The 24694-nt window shown below is 37.4% G+C and overlaps 1 protein-coding gene across 2 annotated transcripts in view; it reads left to right on the forward strand.

Annotated features, from left to right (window-relative positions):
* Positions 1-541: 541 nt before the first annotated feature.
* Positions 542-24694, forward strand: part of MARCHF1 (membrane associated ring-CH-type finger 1) — a 90479-nt gene continuing 66326 nt past the window's right edge. The window contains exons 1-2 of one of the 2 annotated variants that reach the window (XM_042983668.1): positions 542-793; positions 1073-1834. In XM_042983668.1, coding sequence (XP_042839602.1) covers positions 594-793; positions 1073-1834 — 962 coding nt within the window. In that variant the 5' untranslated portion in view covers positions 542-593. The remainder of the gene's footprint in view (positions 794-1072; positions 1835-24694) is intronic. The other variant, XM_015538442.2, reaches the window with a different exon arrangement.

Below are 24694 nucleotides of genomic sequence, written 5' to 3' on the forward strand. Positions count from 1 at the left end.
AAATACAAGTTAAAGAAGTCAAATTTAGTGAAGAAAATGCTGTGTTTCAAAGGTAAGAGTTTGGTGAAATGTGCTCAACTCTAGGCTAACAATCTGAATTTTTTCAGGCTCTATTATCCTCAGGTTCAATATGGTCACGAAAGGTCAATAATGGTGTGATGGATAGATTTTATTAGTTTCAATGATGAAATAATAATAGTAATAACTATCGGCTTTTAAATACTACAAACTGTTTTCAAATACATTATCTCCTAGGGACTTGATGTGACTTAATGTTTATTCCAGACAGTATCTAGCAGGCTAATGGCTATTTGATTATTTAGGCTTCCCAGATTGGTGTGATCTTTGTCACACAATAGCCTTCATGTCCTTTGTATTATGAAATTTTCAAGTGTTACCCATTGCTTCCAAGGCAAACTGAGCCATTCCATTCAAATGTTTACAGTAAATAGAACAGAAACTTGTGGAATCGTCTTCCTCTCTCATAAATGAAGCAACAGCAAAGTGGTACAGCATCTCAGCTGTTCCAAGTTCCTCAAATAAGTTTTACTTTTGCAAAACGAACTAACTTCCTATATGTTGTGAGCTGCGTTATGAGCAACATGACCGGCAGCCACGTTTGCTGTAATTTTTTAAATATGTGGAAAAAAAGCAAGATATCGACCATGTATTACCTTAACCAAGATGCCAAATTATCTAACTTGTTTCTCCAGGCAAGCAGTCCAACGACAGGGACAGCTCCCAGGAGCCAGTCAAGGTTGTCTGTCTGTCCATCCACTCAGGACATCTGCAGGTAAGTGCTCAGCAAATTATCCTATTTAAATATTTTTTAGACCAATGTTTTGTATTCCTCTCCTGTATTATGAGACTGTGTGGCTCTTGCTTCTGCCTTGCATTGTCCATGGACAATTTATACTGGTTTAATTTTTCCCCCTTCACTGCATTTTCTTCATTTGAACTTTATTTCCCAACTTCTGGTCCATGCTATCATTTTCATCATTCTCTCTCTCTGTTTTCCCATGGCTTTCCTCTCCATTCCCATCTCCCATCCTTTGCCCGCTGCTTTGTCTAGATCTGCCATCTTGCATGACATGTCAGAAGATGCATTTGAGCAATGCACCCCTGTCATGGTGCTCAGCCCTGCTAGGAAGGAGTCTGGTAAGAAATCAGTAAAACAGAGGCCTAGGAGGAGGAGGAGGGCCTCCGAGAGATATGAGCATGCAGAAGAACAAATCAAAGGGAGAAGTGATTTTCACCTCCAGATCGCAAGCCCCAGATGGAGTGAGCTTTACACAGATTCTTCAGATTCCTCTTCCCCAGATGAGAGTCACTGGATTCAGGCAAAAAGAAGAGCCCAAGTTAAATTCCGACTGTCACGAAGAAGAAGGAGAAATAGTAGTAAACCATGTGGAAACTTGGATGGGTCTTCTGCTCCTAATGGAATGGATCTGATAGATTTGGAATCCAAAGGTAAAAAGCAACAAGAGCTGATTGAACATGAGAGTTGCTCTTTACATCTCTGCAGAGGAAAAGGCACAAGGTACCAAGAATGCAGCCTTTCCCTGCCAAGAGGATCCTTTGAGATTAAGAGATCCTCAAGGAAGCATGAGGAAAGCAAAGGCAGATACCACCACAGGGATCCGCAGCTGTTGCATAGTCTTGGGCAGTATGAAACCATCAAGAAAGGACTTTCAGAAGCAGATTCTAGCCCTGAAATATTGGCAGTTGCAGAAGGCAGCAAGTATGTGGATGCTGCTGGGTTCCAGGTGAATAACTCTGTGCAGAAGCCTCCTGCCACCTACCATGACGGGTCTGATAATTTAAAAATATGCAGGTCAGTCACTATAGAGAAAGGCTTGATGCCATCCACATGCGTTTCTTCCCGCTGTGTGTCAGGTGTGTGTTTGACACCTACCCTCAAAACATAACATTTATTTATACTGTTATCTGTCTGATTGGATGTAAGGTAAGAAAACAAGAAAAGGTGTGTGAGAGAAGAAGAATATGGAAGTATCTAGGGGTCTGAAAGCTGTTCTAGAATAGAATTAGATTTCCCCTTTACCTTTCCCTTAATTGGATAATGACTGATCCTGTTAAATGGATTGACAAACAGTTGGATCTGATACCCATTCTATTTAAGACAAGACGAGTGGAGTAAATATGAGTGAGAGAGTGTATGAAACCTTAGGTCCTTTAATGCAAATTTGGTGAACTGTTAGCATCCTGATGGAAAGATATTTAAGGCTTGGGTTTTTTAAGGTCAGATTTTTGTACCAAAAAAATCTCCTCTGCAGTTGGTGCTAATTTGTTCTCCAATTGTCTGACTCAGCAGGGTAATTCAAGACTGAAAGGACAGAGAAACAGGTCATGGACATATCAGTGGGGGTGCTGGAGCCTTCAGGGAAGGAGAACACATTAACTTTAGTGATAATCATGTACTAAAAGGTTTCAACATGTAGACATTTCATAGCTATGAGACTCTTTTCTCCCACTTTTCATTCATCCATATACATTTTCAGAATAACTTAATGTGAATAAGAATTATATGAATATCCATGCTGGTGTGCACAAATCAGATAATTTTAAACAAAACAGGTAGTTTTACATTTTCATGTTATACCCAGTCATTTAAATTGGTTAGATTCTGTTTGGGAGCATATGAAGTTTTTTTGGGTAATGCTTGGTTGTTTGGGCTTGTTTTATGAAAGTCAAAGTTGCTTTAGAAAACGTGTGTGTGTGTGTGTGTGTGTGTGTGTGTGTGTGTGATGTGAATCACATGACCCAGAAAATGCTGCCCATATCCATTCAAAACAAGACAAGGGGAATTAAGCTCTGGATGTAAATAATATTATAATAGTTTGTTTCTCTGAAAGTTTTATAAGATATTTATAAATTGTTTATTCGTAGATTCATTCAAGCATCTGTGATACATCAATTCTAGGCATTAAAAATATTACAGTACTTGTCCAGTCTCTGACATCTTAGAGCTTACAGTCTAATGGGAAACACAGGAACACAATAATTTCACAGTTGATATATAATTACAATTGTGATAAGGAATATGAAAGCACATAACAAGGAAGCTTTACCTATTCTGCAAGATGAGAGAACTCTCTTGAGGAGCTGATGAACTGACTGAGGCTCAAAGGATGACAGGAATGGATCAAGGAAAGAAACAGGGAAGATCATCTGGGCAGAAGGTGGCACAATAAGAAGTCAGGAGGAGGGAAGGAGTTTCGCAATCCAGGGAACTGGAAGTGGGCTTCTGTGGCCAGGGTGTGGTGAGCGAGGGGGATGGGTGGTGCAGAGGAGGGGGGGGGAGGTGGAGAAGGCCTTGTCAAACATGCTCAGAGATTTAAAGGAAGTGGCACCATTTGATTTATATATTGATGTAAGTTTCTTATAATCCTTTGAATATGATTTAAGTGAGACTTTGCTAAAACGTTGGAGGATGGAATAAAACACTATTTCTAGTCTAAACTAAGAACTCCCCACTTACAACCATCTGTCGTCATTCCCCGAATCTACTTCCAACATAATTTAATGAAAGTCAGTTAAAGAAGCTAGTTGTAGGCTTAATGGTAATTGGAGAAAAAAGTAATGCTTGCAATTAAAGTCATAGTGGCTGGTTCTCCTAACTTAAAAGCACTGCTCTGGAGGAACATTTTCAAAGACAGGATATTTAACTTAGACTTCTATTAATGAAAGTGAGATTGATGGGCCTATAGTTATTATTTCTTGCTGTGGGTTATCATCAAAATATACCCACTAAGCCAATACTAGGGCTGCATATTATGCTAGATGCTGAGGGCAAAATGCAACAAAAGACTTGATTCTTTCCTCCAGTGGCCTGTTATCTAGTGGGAGAAATTGAACACATACGTGAAAAGATGCAAATTCAAGATAGTACAGGGTGAATTAAAAAAAAAGGAATACTGCAGAAATTTGAAGAAAGAAAAATTGCTGACAGCTGGAACAATCTGGAAAGCCCGTAAGAGGTGGGATTGGGACAAAGAAAGGTAGAATTAGATTGGCAGAGACGTATGGATAGGCATTCTGGGCACTCAGGGCAGGAGAAATACCATAAACCCAGACAGAGATGAGGGAATGACTGTGCACTGAAGAATTTTGTGTGAATTTATATGACTAGGTTGGAAAGTTTACATAGATAACAATTCAAACAAACAAACAAACAAACAAACAAAAAGACTTGTAAAGGAAACATATGTATGTTTCCAAAGAGTTCAACTGTGTTCTACACATCTTTGTTCTCAAACTGCCTTGATGAGCCTTTTGGTACCAAAAAGGCTGCCTCAAAAGCTGAGAACAGATCAAGGAGATTGTGCTCCCTTTAGCCCATCTTCAATCAGAGAAGCTTCATGATTATCTCTTGTGTGTAACGGGGTTCTACATAGTATCCCTTTAAGAAAAACAAATTTCACTGCAAAAAATAATACAGAAGAGCCTTTGCTAAATAGCATAGGCCTGATGAAGAAAAACATATATACAGAGTAGTCCCAGTGTCCCGGGCTGGTGGGGGTAGGTGTATTGGGAAAGGAACCTAGATTTAAGAGAACAAGTTGTAATAAGGTAGAAGTATCCAACTTTGGGGTAAGTAGGATTACGATAATAAAGAGTAATGAAAGGAAAGAACAGATGGTATACTGGCATTCCACTGGGTGAATGGGAACAATCTTGGTGCTTGGAATTGGTAACAGCATAAGATAAAGGAGTCAAGGAGGACTCCAAACCTTGGAACTTGGGAGACAGTAAACGCTGATGATATTGACAAAGTCAGAAGAGGTCAGAGGCAAGCTGGTTTGGGAAAGACATGATGAGTTCAATTACAGGCAGGCTGTTTGTGGTTGCAATGACATTGCAGGGTCAGTTGTCCAGCAGATAATATGAGACATGTCAGCGAAAGGCAGGACAGCAATCACAGCTGGTTCTGTATAATTTTTCAAGCATTAGAGAACTATACACAGATCAACACTAAACAATTGCATACTTGCAACTGTCATTAACATGATGTGTTAGCACAGGGCAATAGCACAAAGATACTAAAAATGAAAATCTTCTCAAGGCCAGGGAGGACATATAGATTTGGGTATCATTCTCAGGCAGGTAACTGTGATGCCTGGGAAGTGAATGAAATCTCTAAATGAGCTCATACGCAGGAAAAAGGCCTCCACATGGACACAGCCTGAGCACCAGAGTCCCCTGTGCAAGGAAGAGAAACAACAATTGCCTGTGAACTTGCACTCTTGCTGCTTCAGACACGCATGGGCAGAACCAGCCTCAGCCACAACCACAAAGCAGAAGAAGCTCCTAAGCCCTTCCTCCTTTTCTGTTCCTGGCATTTGGTCCCCATATAGACACCCTACCCTCTTTCCCACTCTCATCAAAGCCTTATTCGGAGAAAGTTTCTCTATTAGCCAATTACAACTTACAGGAAATTTAAGTCATCATGCTAACCTACCCATAGCTGTGTAGTGGGAAAGGCTTTATCTTCTTCATACAAAAAAAAAAAAAAAAAAAAAAAAAAAAAGTTTTAAAACATGGATTAGATCATGTTAGCCCATACTTAAGGCTTTTCAAGGGCCTCTTAATTGCCCTCAGAGGCAAGTTCAAAATCCTTAATATGATTTACAAGTCCCTGCATGATCTATCTATCAGATCTGCCTCTCCAGCTTTAACACCCATCATTAATGAAGACCTGTTCCTGCTAGTCTGTCTTCAGTTCCCTGAAAGTGCCCAGACCTGTCCCTTTCAGGGCCTAGAATGTCTTCACAGCACCCCCTCTGCCCTTCCCCAGATGAAATCCTACTCATTCCTTTTTAGTTGAAATGTAATTTCTTTAAGGACACCTTCATGATTATCTAAGCAACACTCAAGCCCCCTAGTCACTTCCATGGCATAATTTTTAATTGCTAACATGTAGGTATTTTTGTGATTGAATGTTTTAGATTTGTTCCAGTGTCCACAGTGCCTGGAACAGTGCCTGGTAGATAGAATATATTCAGCATACAGTTTCTGAATGAATGGATTTAGAGAAAATGAATTTTTCTAAGGGAATTATTCTTACAGTGTGAAATCATAGCATTAGGTGGTAGTTTACCTCACCTGCTATGGAACCAACATACAAAGAATACTCGACACCAGCAGTGCTCAGACCTTAGTGGACATGAGCATAGGCCACAAGGCTTGTTGAAATACAGATTGTTGGACCCACTCCCAGGAGTTTCTGATTCTCTTCTCTGGGGTCAAGTCCATGAATTTGCATTTCTAAAATGTTCCAAAGCAATACGAATGTGGTGATCTAAGGGGCCACATTTTGAGAACCACTGTGCTATGCTATATTTCTCCTGGGCCTTAAGTGGGAAGAGAGAAATTGAAAGGATGAATTTGGGAAGTATAATTATAGTTTTCTATCGTGTTCTATTGAGTGATGACACAAATCAAAAATAGATTACTTTCTTGTATTTTACACTGTCATACCAGTACGTGCTGGTCCTCTAAATCATACACTGACAAAATCCCAACTTTACCAGGAACTCAGATGTCATGGTTTGTCTACTGTGTCTCTTCAAACCCACTTCCTCTTGCAATTACCCCCAGTTCTATCAGTGCATTCACACATACCCTGAATTTCCAGTTTTTGACTATTTTTCTTCTGCTTTGGTTATATCCAGTCGCTAACCAAAACCCATCATTTGTTTCTCCCAAGATGGCTTTTGATCTGTGCCTTCTTTCTCAATAGTCCCACTTTGACTCGTCTCTACACTTCGTTCTTTCTCACATTCATTCTTTAGCCTATTACCTGCTTTTGTCAGGACCCTTCTGCCAGATTAAAATCAACTGAAACCAATTCAAATGAGCTTAAACAAAAACAAGAAGGGGATGTATTAGCCACAGACATAGGAAATCCAGATATACACATGACTTCAGGGACTGCAGAGACTCAAACAGTATGGTTCTCTCTTCTCTGTGTGTTGTTTTCATTTTCTCCAACTGCAGGCAAGTATCCTGTAGATAGCAGAGGGAAGAAACAGTGTGGGTAGAGAGAGTTTTTGGCTTAAATCTTACCAGCCTCAACTTAACTGAAGAGAGACATGTTATCTTCAAGCAGTTACATGTGAAATCCCAGGGATGGAATACAATTAGCCTGCTCTAGGTCACATCCTTGGGCTAATCATAGTCACCAGGGGCTTTAGGCATTATGCTTGGACCGAGTCCTTGGGTGGGAAATTTGGATTTAAATCTGACTATTGGCAACCCCTCAAGACCCTTATGAATTGGAGAAAAGACATTTCAATAACAAAAAGAACAGCATCAGTACCAGAAAAAGTGAAAAGAGAATTATAAGCAGGAAAAAACAAAACAATAGCATTCAAATACCATCCAGTGAAGCTGTCCCCCTTCCCAGTGTCTTTCTCTTCCTTTCCAAATGCCCATATTTAGATGTATCAATATCCATCTCATTTTTATCGGCTCCATAAGGCTTTCCCAAACTATTCTGGTCAGCAGTGATCTTTTCTTTCTTTAAAGTCCCACAACCTTTTGTAGTCGGTAGTGCTTGTTTAGTATTCCCTTCTTTTCTTTTTTTTAAATGTTTATTTATTTATTTTGAGAGAGAGAGAGAGAGAGAGAGAGAGAGAAAATACACACATGAAGGGGGAGGGACAGAGAGAGAAGAGAGAATCCCAAGCAGGCTCTGTGCTGTCAGTGCAGAGTCCCACCCACATGGGGCTTGAACTCATGAACTCTGAGATCACAACCTGAGCTGAAAATGAGTCACAGGCTTAACCAACTGAGCCACCCAGATGCCCTAATATTCCTTTATTTTCTCGTGGTTCTCTTTTTCCTATATAATAAGCTCTTGAAGTATGAATTATGTCTTATATCTATTTTGTGCTGTCCACAGTACTCAGAATAATTCTGGCATTTAGCAATTGCTCAAACTGAATCCTCAGAATGGCTTCGAAATTAGTGAGTGCTAAAAGAGGAGACTCAAAAACCATGGGGAACAATGGGAATTGGGTGGTACAAGGTAAAAAAAAAAAAAGATATATTTAATTCCATCAATGGTTTATTTAAAAGAGGAAAAGCCCAAAAGTAAATAACTTTTTGTAATGTTTTAGTCTAGCATGGGTTAGATGATGAGATTGAGGGTATACTTTATATTGTTTTGCTATGGACTTCATTATTCATATTCTCATTTTTTTCTTCAAGAAAAAAATTTTTGAAGATTAATTTTAAGAGACAGAGCGAGTGGGGTAGGGGCAGACAGAAGGGAGGAGAGAGAATCCCAAGCAGGCCCCACACTGTCAGCATGGAGCCTGATGGGGGGCTTGAACTCATGAACCACAGATCATGACCTGAACCAAAACCAAGAGTCAGATGCTTAACCAACTGAGCCACCCAGGCACCCCATCTTTAAGAAAAATGTTTGAGGAAAATGAGAAAATTCTAAAAATAGTCTATTTTTGACTTGTTTAATTCTTGCAGTTTGCAGTAACTTTAAACGAGGTGAGGGAAAATGGAAAGAGAACATTTTTAAAACTCAGAATGTTCAAAAATAAAATAAAAAGTAAAACTCAGAATGTTCATAGAAGAAAACTACTTTCGGAGAGCAACACAGTCATGCTTTTTGACAAAGCACTAGCATTTATAAGATTGATTTAGATAATTTTTTAATAATAAGCCTGAGCTCCTAAGAGAAGTGTGCTTAAAATGGACCATTTTTATCCCTGCCATCATATCTGTGTATTCATTTATTCATTCATTCACACAGTAAACAACTATTTATTGGGAATTTACTCTGTATCCAGGCAACATTCTAGAAGCTGGAAATAGAGTGGAAAATATAGGAATGGTCCCACCCCCTAACAACTTACATTCCTGTTGGTAAAACAAATAATTGAACAAGCAAATGTGAAACAAAAAACAATCCATGAGTGAAGCTAAAGGAACACATTACATCCAATAGAAAAAAAGCAGGTTTCCCTGAGAAACTAATAATTAACAAGAAGTCCAAAGGAGAGTAGCCAAGCAAAGAGAACGGATAACCTGTTCTAAGAGAAGGATATAGTGTATGTGAGTGTCCAAAGATGAGTGAGATAGGGCATAAAAGGATTTCAGTGTGACCTAGCAGCGAGGATGGGGAGGGGAATGGTAACCAACCATGGAGTTCTTAATCAACCACAGATAGGAGTTTGGACTGCGTTTTAATGACAGGGGTAAATTTCTGTAGGCCTTTAAGGAAGAGATGACACTGTCACTTTAGTGTTCTGGAAGACCACTCAAGCTGCTTTTGGAAAATAGACTGGAGAGGGTGAGGCTGAAGGGAAAGAAAACCAATTAGAAAGACAGAGCTGTGTCCCAAGGAAGAGTTGGTGGTGGCTGTGAGAATAAAAAGAAGTAGATGGATTTTTAAAATATTTTGAAAGTAAATCAAACAGAATCTGATGATAACTCACATTTATATCTGATCTCAAGTTTCTGATTTAGAACACTGGGTAGATTATAGTACCCTTTCCTATTGAGAGAACACACTGCTTGAAAGTCAGATTTAAAAGAAGAGGGGCACCTGGGTGGCTCAGTCGGTTGGGCATCCGACTTCAGCTCAGGTCATGATCTCACGGTCCGTGAGTTCGAGCCCTGCGTCGGGCTCTGTGCTGACAGCTCAGAGCCTGGAGCCTGTTTCGGATTCTGTGTGTGTCTCTCTCTCTGCCCCTCCCCTGTTCATGCTCTGTCTCTCTCTGTCTCAAAAATAAGTAAACGTTAAAAAAAAAAAATTAAAAAAAAAAAAGAGTAAAAGAAGATGAGTTCAGTTTTATACATAATAGTTTGAGGCACAAGACAACTATCCAAAGAGAGATATCCAGGAAAGTTCAGAAGAGGCTTTGCAACTTTACATGAAGAGTAGGAAGTCTTGAGCATATAGGTAGTTATTGTCAAGATCTCCTATGGAAAATCTGTAAACTGAGGAGATGATGGCACGAAGAACCCTGGGGAATAGGAACACTTAATGGCCCTGAAAGAGGAAAAGAAGCCAACGGAGAGAAGGAAGAGAGTGACCAAAGAGGCAGATGAAAACCTAAGACTGTATAAAGGAAAGAGAGAATGTAATAAATAGGGAGAGAGGTGAATTCAGGGGCCTCTCTTTGTTTTCAATTTAGAGAATATTTGAGCTCAGAGAGAGGAAGAGAGAGAAGTTGACAATGAATAAAAGTGATCAGACTGTTATTGTTTAAATCCCCACAGAGAAGATAGGAAAGGATGGGACCCAAAGCCCAAAATAAAAAGATTGCCATGGCAAGGAAAATAGGTATGATTTTCTTTGCAATAGAAGTAAAAGAGGAAATGACAGATACCGGAACAAATGTAGATCTACAGATTACAGAAGTTTCTTTTTGATGGCCTTGGAGAGCAAAGGGGTTGCTTGCAGGGCCATACATCAGTGAAATTTGAATTTCTGAGAACAACAAATAATTTCTCATTGGGATTCACATATACTAAAAAAATACTCTTTGGGGGCACCTGGGTGGCTCAATCAGTTGAACTTCCGACTTCGGCTCAGGTCATGATCTCACAGTCTGTGAGTTCGAACCCCGCGTCGGGCTCTGTGCTGACACCTCAGAGCCTGGAGCCTGCTTCAGATTCTGTGTCTCCCTCTCTCTCTGACCTTCCCCCGTTCATGCTCTGTCTCTCTCTGTCTCAAAAATAAATAAACGTTAAAAAAAATAATAAAAAAATTTAAACATTAAAAAAAGTACTCTTTGTTTCTCTGAAGTTCCAATTTAACTGGGTGTCTCGTGTAATTTTGCTAAGTCTGGCAGTGCTAAGCATAGCAAGGTAGAAAAAGCATTGTTGGAAGCTCTGTTGAGGGACAAAACTATGTGTTTATATGGCCACAGATGGCAGGAAGTGTAACTTACCTCTGCAGTACATCATTAAATGCAGACACAATCAAAGAAGGCAGTTGAACTTGGACCTAAGCAGTGACATCATGAAACCTCTAGATTTCACATTTAGCACAGCTTTACATACGTATCCCCAAGTATCTCCAAATAAATTTGAAATTTAAAAACTGAGACAAATATGCTTTACAAACAAGATTTTTAAAATAACATTTTATTTTAGTAAAATAACATTTCAGTTAGTAGTTTTGCTTTCCATATTTATTTAGAGAGGAAAAAAAAACCCATACTCCTTTTTACCTTACCCTTTCAGGTAATTATTATAGCATTGGGAAAACTCATAGACTCACGGATCATCTCGGTCACTTTCCAGTCTGATCTTTGAAGACCCTTAGAACATCAGCACACATTACCATCTCTGTCTTCCTTGGACACAAGAAGGCTTCCTGGGGCAGCCTCTTTCCTTTTAGAATCTCTAACTGTGAAAACACTCTTTCTCATGTTTAATCAGCCTATATCCTTGTATTTTCTACCTGTTGGTCCTAGATTTATATTCTTTGTGTAATAGATATTTAAATTTTGTTTATGTATTGTGTTACTTCTTTCTGTTACTTTTTTTGTACCACAATGAGACTGGCATTCTATTGTCTAGTCCATTCCATGAGTAAAAGATGAACTGTTCAGAGTTTTCAATATTTAGGTAAGAGAGGTCTCCTAAGTGACTTAATGGCAACCATTTATATCCAAGGGGTAACAGACTCTTCAGAAAGTTCATAAATGTATTCTCTTCCTTAGGCTTTGCCTTGTTTTGCTGAGTCTTATAAGAATTAATAATAATCTTTCTTCTGTTCACTTTAATAACAACTTAATTGGTAGGAAGTACAGAAATGAACACCATTAGTAGTAACCTGTCACAGGTGAATTATTGGAATTACTCAATATAGAGTCATAGGGTCTCACTTTCAACTCTTGCTTTCTCTCTACTGGGAGGGATAAAACTTGGAAAACATAAAATGGCTCTCTCTTTATATATCTGATGGAAAAAATGAGAAAAATGGATGTGTATTGCAAATGTATGCATTGCTAGTGTGATAGTGTTGTAGAACTAATTTCTTTTTTTGAAACGAATAATTATGCTTATTGTAGTCCTCAGCAAAACTTCAGACATAGACTATCTACTTTATTCTACAGATTTAAGGGTTCTCCAACAAATAAAATGTTAATTAGCACCACATTCTAATGTTATGAATGTATAGTGCAATTTCAGTCTTTCAGCATTTATCCAAGTAACTTATATCTTGAATGAACAAAAGCAATGAATTAAGACATTGATATTTATACATATATACACACACATGAAATTTGTGAGAAAAAAAAACATGAAAGACTTACAGAAATGGCATTTTATATCTTTTTCAAAATACATCTTTCAGATACATACTTTGTTCTTAGCAAGATTTTGTGTTTTTTGGGTTTTTTTTTCCCAATTGTTCTCATTTTGGGAGACAGTCTTTCCAGGAGTGGAATGACAGTGTCACCAATAATACTGATTGTCTTGATTGGTAGATTATCACAAGCCAAGTAGATTGATTAATATTCTTCTAATTTGGCTAAGTAAATCACTCTGACTTTGGGAAATAGCATGTATTCTGTAGGCCAATTATTTAACAAGCTATGATTTTAGAAAAGAAAAAAGAAAAAAATGGACATTTCTCTACCTATAAAACCAAAAGTAAATTTGAATATTAAACAGGAATTTTCCAACCTCAGAAAACTTCAGGCAAAAGTAGATAGAAGTATGGTGGTCCTTCAGACATAGAAGTCAGTATTCACATATTATAAAGCTGTTTAAACTATACTATATTTGTCTTTTCTTTGTTAATTTCTAAGTTGGTAAAATACTCAATTATATCAAAGTACAAAATGCTGAATAAGAAAAAATATCAATTAGGTGGGGTTTTTTTGTTTTTGTTTTTTGTTTTTTTGTTTTTTGGGTTTTTTTTTTTTTTGAGACAGAGAGAGAAAACGTGAGCAGGGGAGGGGCAGAGAGAGAAAGAGAGAGAATCTTAAGCAGGCTCCAAGCCTGGTGCAGAGCTCAACACAGGGCTCCATCTCGCGACTGTGAGAACATGACCTGAGCCAAATCAATAGATGCTTCACTGACTGAGCCAAACAGGTGCCCCTATCTACTTCCTAAATTAAGAACAATATGTGTTCAGGATTACAATTATTTTGAACTATGAGCTTTCTTTAATGGACTTATATTTGTTTGGCAAGGTGCAATTTCTTCCCTGCCGAAAGAAAGGAAAGAAAGAAAGAAAGAAAGAAAGAAAGAAAGAAAGAAGAAATAAAAGAGAGAGAAAAAAAGAAAAAGAGAGTGGGAGGGAGGGAGGAAGGAAGGAAGGAAGGAAGGAAGGAAGGAAGAAGGGAGGGAGAAAGGAAGAAATAAAAAGAAAAGAAAAAGGAAAAAAGCAGCACCTTCAGTCTTCTCTCACGTATACAAATTCATTTTTAAACATATATTTGTGTGTATATATATATATATATATACACACACATATATATGCAACAGAAAATGAACAGTGTAATGAACACTGTATAAAAAAACTGATGAATACTGGGTACAGTGTTTGTTGCTACCACCTCATGACTTATATGTGAGAATTTATTTATAGCATGAACATTTCCTCCATTTCTAATTACCATGTTTATGTTTTCATCTTCCTTACAACCATTGCAGAGTCGTTACACATTCATTTCAAATCTTCTGCAACCATCCTCAGACATAGGCAAATTTAAACACCAGTGTCTAATTGGGTTCAGAAATTAAAATTCCCCTGGCACAGCCTGGGTGAGTTGTCTTTGGTTCATAGCACTCTGACAGCCATAAACTCAGCCTGATGGTCTCCTTGCCTCTTCTGTCAGATATAAGGAGGCCTCCAGGAGTCTGTTTGTTCCCATTCACTCACTTCCAGGTTTATGCAGAACTAAAGATGTCATAATACAGGAGCTGCTGTATTTGGAAAGCTTCCTGAAGGTGGATTTTACTTTAGACATTATACTGCAAACTTTCTTCTTTCCTTCATGGTTCTCTAACAAGCGATCATGAAGCCTCTCCATTTTCTGCCTAACTTGTACCACTTTGCTCTCATTTGGCCCCTCTGAGCCTCACCTTAATAAATTCTGATGTCTTTATTTTAAAAGTATTTTGATCTGAGCTAGCTCACAACTCTCACGGGGTGTAACCAAATTAAAATGTTTGCCACTGTATAAGACAGTATCAATGGAGAAAACAAAGGCAGAATATAGGAAGAAAAATAAATAACTAGAGTGAAATAGAAGTCACATACAATGTCAGAATGTTCCATGAATGAGAGGAGTCTTGGTTTGAAAGCCTCAAAATTATACCAGTTCAAGCTAGAAAGAATGAGAAAGATCACTTCATCCAGTGGTTCTCAATCTAGGGCATGTGTTAGATTCACCTGGCAAGTTAAAAAAAATGTTCCTGCCAGGACCCCATCCCGATCCCCCTGGAAGTGATGTCTCAACATGGGTACATTTTTAAAAGCAACTCAGATTACTTTAATGAAGCCAGGGCTGAGAATCACTGATTTTTTAAACCCAATCTGAGGTGAACAAACTGATGCCCAGAAGATACATATATTGCAAGAACCATACTTTGGGCAGCAGGTTCACTTGGCAACACTTCTATAACCCAGAAACACTAAAAAGGAGCCTGGGGGTGAACAACTGGTACAGATTATTTCCCTTCAGCTCTTGAAACCATTTCGGATAGTGGTTCTTAAACTTGAGAAGTTTATTGGTGGAAATAGAAGATGCAGCTGCTTTTTACAATGTTCATCTTGGACCAGACCTCAAATTTCTCATCTAGTTGCAATTCACTTGCAAATGACACTGTAGAAAAAGCAAACAAACAACTAAATCCATGGCTCTCAAAATATAGTCCCTACACCACTAGCATCAGAATCACGTGGGAACTTGTTAAAATGCAAATTATTGGCTCCCAACCCAGACCTACTGAATCAGAAACTCTGGGAGTAAGTCCCAGCTATCTAGTTTAACTGGACCTCTATGTGATTCTGATACACACAAATTTTGAGATCCACCGAAGTAGCAACTGCAGATGAGAAAACAAATTGTAATACAGGTGTTCATGCTGCGATGGGTAAATATAGGGAGTTTTGGAGTATAAGGAAACGGAGCCTGCTGCAAGTATGTACATGAGAGACAGGAAAACACAGGGTAAATAAAGGGCACAGATATATGTTTGTATTTGATTATTCTCTTTTTCCTTTTTTTCAAAGACATGATACATGTTTGTATTTGATTATTTTCTTTTTCCTTTTTTCAATGACTTGACATATGTGTGTAGATATATGTGTGTGTGTAGGTATATATACATATATGTGTGTGTATATACACATATATATACACACACATACACTCCAAAAGGATAAAATAGGAAATTGAGAAAATCAGGACACATGAAAATAAGGGTAGAATGATACTAAATCTACAAAAATGCATATATGGAGATATACTACAAACTTAAGTTTCATAGGCACAGTGGCCAAAGCAAAGAAACAGATTTCACGGAAAAGCACACCAAGTGTTCAGATGAAACACAGCTTTTGCTAGTAATGAAGAATGACTAAGCAAAATTTCTTTCATGAGTCCTTATAATGAGAACATTTCATATAGTGGATGGCATCCTCGGCTACCTGCATGTAATGAACATGTTCCACAGGGGTCCACTTTCTTTAACAATGAGGGTTGGCAGAGAACAGGGTTAAGGTCTTATCCTACTGCTAGAGAGCTATGTTAAGTGCTTAGAAGGATGGCTTCTCCAACTTCAAAACTCTAAGACACTCAGTATTTGTGGGAAAAGAAATGTCATAGAAGCAAATATCTGTATCCACTGGCATCCTGCACTTTTTTGTGATAGATAGCTCAAGATCAATTCTCTCTTATTTAACTGCTTAATTTCCCATGACATATAATGACTTGAACATTCTTGCAAGGATGGTTTTTTAAATTATATCATGACTGTTGACTTCATAAGAAATACAAAGATGTATCATAAAAGTCATGACTTACATATTTTTTATCATTTTGCATCATGTACTACATATAGTATGTCGTTAATGGGTAAGAGAAAAGTTTGGGGTAAAATTATGTGAAATTTGCTTAAGAACCTTAAGAAGAATAGAAAAGAAAAGTATATGCTTCTTCTTCCACATCACCTCCACCCACCTTCCCAAATACTGAGCTAATGTGACCAAGTACAACCATAGGTTGATGCCACCTACCCAGTTAAAAGAGCATTTGTGCCAATTTCTCACCTGATCTCACAACCATATTCTTCAACATCCCTTGGGAGACATCTTGGCCTAAATTCCACTCTATGCAAAAATAAGGCTCACAAATGTGCATAAGTTTTGTAGCTTCTTCATGCCTTTGCCAGTGGTAAGTTTGCATGCAGATTAATTTTCAATATATTTATCATAATGATATGATGAGTAATGTGAATGGACTTTTTTGGCTCCATGTGCAATGATTTCATTCCCCTACCTTTTGTCAAATGCCATTAAGGGATCAAGTGCAGAAATCAACAAACTTTGTGATTCACTAATATAATGTGAATATTCATTATGATATGAAATATACATATTTATGTTTATAACATATACATGTAATAGATATATAATCTACAACAGATAAAGCTGTTACAGTTACATTCAAGTAAAATGTTATTTTATGAATCCAACTAAAGATATTATCAGTTTGTATTCATGATGTACTTCTTTCAAGAATAACCACATTAAGATGGTATTTGAAAATTAAAATAAATTTGAAAACAAAAAGCAGCTTTCATAACAATGACAGTGAAGATGTTTTTAAATATCAAGCCCTGGGGCGCCTGGGTGGCGCAGTCGGTTGAGCGTCCGACTTCAGCCAGGTCACGATCTCGCGGTCCGTGAGTTTGAGCCCCGCGTCAGGCTCTGGGCTGATGGCTCGGAGCCTGGAGCCTGTTTCCGATTCTGTGTCTCCCTCTCTCTCTGCCCCTCCCCCGTTCATGCTCTGTCTCTCTCTGTCCCAAAAATAAAAAAAATAAAAAAAAAAAGATACAATCTCCATCAACATCAAGAAAGCAGAGGAATGTTACTAGTTTCTTATTATCTATCAGCTATACATCATCAAAAACTAAAACTAACTGGGAGTTAGTCATGACAGTGATACACTCTTTTATTTATCTCACATACTTCAGGTTTTACTTCTGTACTTCCTTGTTTGCACTTACGTTTTTCACTTTTGTAGTTTGTGCATGGAAAAAGTTCTAACCTATCTTTCATCAAACTGCTTGTTGAAGTTATACATTTCACTTTTTTTAATATAGTTTTTGTCTTCAAATAAAGACAGCTGCTTCAGAGACCTTTAAAAACACAAAGAAAATAAGGAAGCGATATACAAAATGATTCCATCTGGTGTACATAATTAATGAAATTCATTATGATTATATTGAGTGTGGAGGAAAAATGATATCAATTTATCGGTTAGATTATGTCGTCGTGAAAAATGCTGTTGAAAAAGTTCAAAAGGTGATGAAATCACAAGAATACAAAATGAAATCACAGCCAGGCACCAAGAAAGACTCCATGGGCAGTGACGAGTATTGAGAACATAAGGGAAGGGAAACAAAACTAATATAAAAACAGGGAGGGGGACAAAACAGAAGAGACTCATAAATATGGAGAACAAAGTGAGGGTTACTGGAGGGGTTCTGGGAGGGGGGATGGGCTAAAGGGGTAAGGGGCACTAAGGAATCTACTCCTGAAATCTTGTTGCACTATATGCTAATTTGGATGTAAATTTAAAAAAATAAAAAATAAAACAAGTTAAAAATAAAAAAAAAAGAGATGTCAAAAAAAAAAAAAAAGTTGAAACATATCCACAAGTCCAGGCAGGTGAAAATGCTGATGATGGAGCTTGAGAGACCCCTTTCAGCTAGCAAACAACAGGGTAAATTGGTTTTAGCTTCTAAGGAACTGAAGCAGAATTCTATACAGAAATGGAATGTTTGAGTACACATACTTTTGTAGATCATAGATGTATACCATAGCTGCATGAAGTATCAAGTTTTATATACTTAGAATTCAGATAATATAAGATATCTGTGGTATTGGTATATACGTGTGGAGCGTAGATGAGGGACAAAGTATTCTGAACACTTTCTGTCCTTCAAATCAATATATATATTGGGTATAAACTGGAGACTTTCACTGATAAGGCTAGCACCTGCAAGTTTGTATTTCTGTTAAAATATAAATGACAGTGGGTGGAAATCCTTTGGTTACTACATAACCAAAATGTTACAAGGGCTGCACCTAGAGAGGGACACACCAAGAAACAGACTCTTAACTAAAGTGGAACAAACTGACCGTTACCAGAGGAGAGGTGGGTGGGGAGATGGATGAAAGAGGTAAAGTGCATTAAAAGTACACTTATCATGATGAACACTGAGTGATGTATAGAATTGTTGAATCATTACATTGTACACCCAAAACTAATATAACACTGTATGTTTACTATACTGGAATTAAAATTAAAAATCTTAAAAAGTGAAAAAAAATTAAAATAATGAGTTTTTAAGCTTTTTATGAGGAAAAAGAGTGGCTGCTTCTGAAGCTGAGCAGGAAGGGAACAGTAGAGCAATCCACATTTACTGATAATAAGACAAAACACTTTTCCAAATTGTTCAAATATATATTCATGAATTTGTCAAAGTACTAGAGAATGAGAAAAAGAAAGTGAAGTAGAAGTGGAGAATTATTCTTAAGCCTTTATATTTTTTTGTTTATTTTAATATTTCTTTTACTGATTATCACAGTAGTTCCGGTTATTGTAAAGAAAATTAAAAACAGAGAAAACTATTTTGATTTACACTTAATTACCTGGCAGGTCACCTGGGTGGCTCAGTCGGTTGAATGGCTCTTGATTTCGACTCAGGTCATGATCTCACAGTTGGGATCGAGCCCCACATCAGGCCCTGCGCTGACAGTGTGGAGCCTGCTTGGGATCCTGTCTCTCTGCCTATCTCTCTCAGTCCCTCCCCCCCTTTCTCTCTCTCTCTCTCTCTCTCTCTCTCTCTCTCTCTCAAAATAAATAAACATTTGAAAGAAAAATAAACTTAATTACCTAGCTAGATATTCACTATTTAGATTTTAATATATTTAGATATATTAAGATTTGATATATTCCCTTCTAATCTTTTATGCACATAATTTTTAATAGGATTATGCTATGTTTTCAGTTATTTCTCCAAATGACAATGTATAATGTTCACACACATACCTTTAAAAGAAACTTATTTTGGCATAAGTGGAAGCTCTGTTCTGTAAAGATTATGAATAAATAAAATTTATACGATTTTATTTTTTTAAGGCATTTTCATTTGGATCCACAAAATTGTGTTTTCCATCCCAGAGAAACAAATGGTTGGGACAATGAAATGTATGAGAATAATTCTGGATATACTACATACTAGGAAAATTGAATTAGAGGGAGTAAGGAACCACATTATTAATTAGATATTTGTCATTCTACTGCTAGTTGGAAAAACATATTTTAAATGTAATTACTATTTGAACTAATTATCTGTTATTCTGCTATTTGGCAAAAATATCTTTCAGATATGATTTTTCATTGAAATATCTCAAATCCAAGATACTAGAATCTATGAGAAAGTGTGAAACTGCTTCCTTCTGTTTTTCAAAATGACTGTCCCATACAATGTAATGAAGTTAAAAATTAACTCACAAACATGATGGTTTTTAAGTGGTACCTGTGGTGACAAATGCTCAGAGGCCCTGTAGATTAAGCATCTGTCCTGAGAAGCTTTCATTGAAACCCTAAAGTCAGTCTGTCCTTCACTCCCATTGTCCCACAGCCCACCCCACCTCCTTTACCCAGATTGGTACCTCCTTTACCAACTTGTACAGTATCTAGTGTTCTCTTTTCCATTCTCACAACTATTAGTGTAGCTCTTCTTACTACTATTGATTTTGACTCTTATAATATTCCCTTCTTTTTCTTTCAGATCTCTGAGGTAACACAGATTAAGCTTCCTAATGATACTAGTTTCTTACTCAAAATTTTTAGTATGTTCCCACTCCTACTGAAGACACTTAAGCGTTTTGTGTGTGTGTGTGTGTGTGTGTGTGTGTGTGTGTGCAGGTGTTGGCAATGGATGAAGGAAATGTATTTGAGGCTCTCCATAATCTTATTTTATTTTTCAGCATGACATCCCACTACAGACTTATCCAACATTTCATGTTGCTGTCAAACTTGTCCACATTTTTTACCTGATTAGCTGGTCAATTCTACTTCAAAACATTCACTGAAAATATCTGCTATATACGGAGTGTCCCACCAACTGCCATGTTTATCTGCCAAAATTCCACCCAAGCTCCAATTCCAGTTCATATACTATGTCTTCCATTGGACTTTGACCACTCTCCCCAACTCGCAATCTGTACATTGTCTTTCCCTCCTTTGCATACAACAGCACTTGAGATGGCACACATCACATTGTAACTTGGATTCTAGCTAGTTGTGCCATTTCCCAGTGTATAAACTATCAAAGAATAAGGTCCTTGAAGGGCAAAGACTGAGACTTACTCTGTGTGTTTATCACAGTACCTTATATAACCTCACACATAGTGCATATACAACAAACTGTTGAGCTAATGATTAATAAATGAAGGAATTAATGGATAACTGTGAATAAAGACTGATTCATTCATTGCATTCAAAGTAGCTGGACCTGCTATAAAACATCAGTATTTTGCCAAGACGCTTAGTTGCCTGTTTAGAAGACTTCATATGCAGAAGCATATTTCTAATTCATTCGATGCATTCTTGGTTATCTGTAAATAAATTACCTGCTCTGTAAATTATCCATGGCAACTTGAGACTTCCTTTGATGTAATGCTCTACCAGATAAGATTACTGAGTGGACAAAACAATGGAAGGAAGTTATGGTTGAGAATGAGGTTATGAGTATTCAGACACTTAGCAATCACAAAGAAAGTGCTATCACAAAATGAATTTGTTTGGGAGTGTTGTTTGTTTTTTTTTTTTAAAAATCACTTTGAATTAAGAATCTCTGCCAGATGCAGAAAATAAAAAGACTAAAAAGTTATAATGATAATTTTTCTGGTAGTTCTGTTATTATGTATGTACAAAAGCCCTACTATGTATCTGAGCAAGTGTTATTTCTTTGGTTACATCTACACAAAAGGCAAATAAGTATGTGTCCTTTTGTTTTTCCTGTCACATCAATGCATGCAGCTGATAAGTTTAAGAATATCTGCTTAGGAGTATCTCTAGTTTAATTTTATCAGTCTTACAAACAAACCCAAAAAAGATCTCAAAACTGACTTATAAAGTGAATGTTTGTGCCATGTGTGAGAATGTAGAGAAAATCAGTATATCAGTATGCTCATTCAACATTTATTACCTATTTACTCATCTGTATGTCACCAAAATTATAAGGTAGGATCTGAAAAGATGCATACTAGTGGGGAAAATCACCTCCTTTACCCAGGAGTAGATTGTACTCAGCTCAACAAGAGAGTAAGGATAGGGCAACAAAGTAATAGTTAACAGAGGAGGGATTATTCCGAAGGGTTCTATCCATCCTCAGGTCTCTCCTGACTTGGAGGGTTTGGACAGTTTGAGTTGATCTTAAAACTACTGAGAAACTCTATTCTGTTGTTGGATACACTTGGGACTCTTGGGACCATACATGCCTGTACATGGCAGAAAAATCTAGTGTGCTCCAAGAACCCATGCAAACTTCCCAGAAAGTCCTCAAAGAGGACCTAGCCCACGATGAGACTAAATCACTAGACTGTACATGATAGAGGAGTCCCTATGAGAATCCTTGAACCCAGTCAAGAGTTTAAACTCAGTATCAACAAGATCAAACCATCACCAGAGGTGATGACAGCTACAGGAAGAGCAATTCCAATAGAATCTTCCCAACCCATTGCAGCTCATACAACCAAAATACCTATAAATTCAAATAAGAACTGGCCTCCTGCTACAATTATTGGCACAGCAAGGTGATCATTATCTTCTCGCTGTTTTCCATCAGTGTGATCGATACCTGGTGAGAAGAAAATGTGGCTGATTAGTTGCAACTTTGTATCAGCTCTGGGATCAAGTTAGGAACCAGGGACATTGCTATGTCACTACTCAGACCACAGCTCTGCGGATGGTCTGAGGTTTTGAACAAGTCAGTGATGACAAATTAGGGCGTGAAATTAAACTCAGGAAGTCATGCTAAGTACCAAGTGTTTCTGAGTTGAAAATATCCCTTTCAGAAAACAAAACACTTGAAAAAAATCATTTTTGTGTGAAGAACTGTCACTTATCTGCAGATTGTCTAATAGATTCAGAATGACCAATCTTAGGATTACAAAAATTGTATTAGCTCTCTGTAGAATATTTTTATTCTTCTGTCATAATTATATTTTTAATTCGAGTTTTCAAGATTTTTAAAAAAAATTTTTAATGTTTATTTATTTTTGAGAGAGACAGAACGTGAGCAGGGGAGGGGCAGAAAGAGAGGGAAACACAGAATCTGAAGCAGGCTTCAGGCTCTGAGCTGTCAGCACAGAGCCCTATGCAGGGCTCAAACCCATGAACGGTGAGATCATGACCTGAACCGAGGTCGGATGCTTAACCAACTAAACCACCCAGGCGCCCCAGAGTTATTAAGATTTTTTAATCTCAGGCTGAATGGTAACTTAAAATATTTCATCTCTGTAAAGAAAATGTTAGAAATCTGATTTATAAGGTTTTTCTTAATTCTAAAAATGTATGCTGATTCCATATCAATAAGAGTTGGTGGAAACAGATGTTAGTAAGAATAATATTAAATAGTGCCCACCTTCGCTGCTTATTAAGAGTTACTTCTCCTTTCTACTAAAGATCGGTTTGCTTGACTTCCTCTGATACTCAGATAGGATACAAAATTGGTTCACCTCAGTTTAGTTCCTCAAATGCAAATTAAAGAGTGCATGGTATATGTAAGGATAATACATTTCTCACTTTCATTATAAGTGATTTTCCCAAAACACAAACAGAACACTGGTAGTTGGTAACGAGTTCTGAGAATTGCTAAATCATCTCACTAAGCTATCTCTTTTGGTCTCTGCTCTATGCATGGGTTTTTTTGTTTGTTTGTTTTCTTTCATTTATTTGTTTTTTTCTGCTCTGTACACGTTTAAATAATCGCTTAAAGTAGAGTGTTCCCAATCCATTTCTGGTCTAGTAATTAACCATTTTTACCCTGACTTTTTAACACTGCCTTCACTTAAATTACTCAGTATTATGCTATTCTTTCTGTACAAAGAAAATCCTACCCCCAAAAATGAATAAACAGGAATTTATGTAGCCCATAATATCAGAACTTGCATAGATGAGATAATTAACAAACACCAAGGATCATATCTGTGTAGTGTGGAATTTAAGGGCAATGAAACCCCAGGAAATGGAAGGAGCATTGTAGGGAAAGAAGATCTAGAGGCTGTTCCATTAAGGGTGTGAGTGTTAGAACAGCTGCAATTTAGATGAGGTATTATCAATAGAGGGAGGGTATCACAGGTATGAGATCATATTTGAGGATTTTTCCAGAGGCAGATATTCCCAGAATGCAATAACCATCTCAGTATTGATTGAAAAAATACTATTTAACCTTTATTTATCCCTGAATTTTATCCTTGTAAACAGTCCTATAAAGTATGGACCCTGCTGTTTTCCTATTTTATGGATCAGGAACTTGAAAATATAAGAAATTAAGTAATATAACAGACATACAGAGGCAGAACCATGATTCTAACGCTGATTGTACTTTTAACAACTACACCAGAGTTTTCCAACATATTTTATATTTTGACACATGTAGAGCATGATAACACTTCTGAAGCAACGAGGGTTAAGGGAGAATACACTCAGTATCCTTTACCTAACCTCCAGGCTGATAGGAATCAAGATCTTGGCACAGTAGGAACTTATTTGTGGCAAAACCCACAGTTTATCAGCTGGTAAATTTGTACCATGCTACCATGCCTGTATATTGGGATTTAGTGGGAAATACAGAAGGATAGGTAAGATAAATATAAATTACAGAAGGTCATATAAAAAGCAGGTGAAGTAATTTGGATTTTATTTGATGATGGTAGAGTTCTTGAAGAGTGACAGTATTTAAAATCGGAATAACTATGTTTTGAGAATGGTTTGAAAAGAGCAAAGACTTAAAGACAGTTCATGTACCTGTTGACAATTCAAAACTACTAGGGAGATAGCAGTAAGGATGAAAAGAAAGAAGATATGGAAAACACTGAGGGAGAAAAATACTGGCAAGTTGATGACAATTTGAATATAGAGTCTAAAGTATATGGGAGGTTCCAAGATAAAGGCAAGCTGAGAGCAAGATAAGGAATGGCATCTTTGGGAAGAAAAGCTAGTTTAAGACATGGTGAGATATAGGAAGCATCAAGTGTCTTATTGAGGATACCACATTAATGAAGTTAGAGAACTAGCTGAAGTTTCTGGCTATTGGAGAGGCAGAGATTGGATCTATATCCACTAGATGTTTTAAAACCACAAGTCTAGGGGGGCGCCTGGGTGGCGCAGTCGGTTAAGCGTCCGACTTCAGCCAGGTCACGATCTCGCGGTCTGTG

This window comes from Panthera tigris, chromosome B1, assembly GCF_018350195.1.
Source record: "Panthera tigris isolate Pti1 chromosome B1, P.tigris_Pti1_mat1.1, whole genome shotgun sequence".
Taxonomy (NCBI): domain Eukaryota; kingdom Metazoa; phylum Chordata; class Mammalia; order Carnivora; family Felidae; genus Panthera; species Panthera tigris.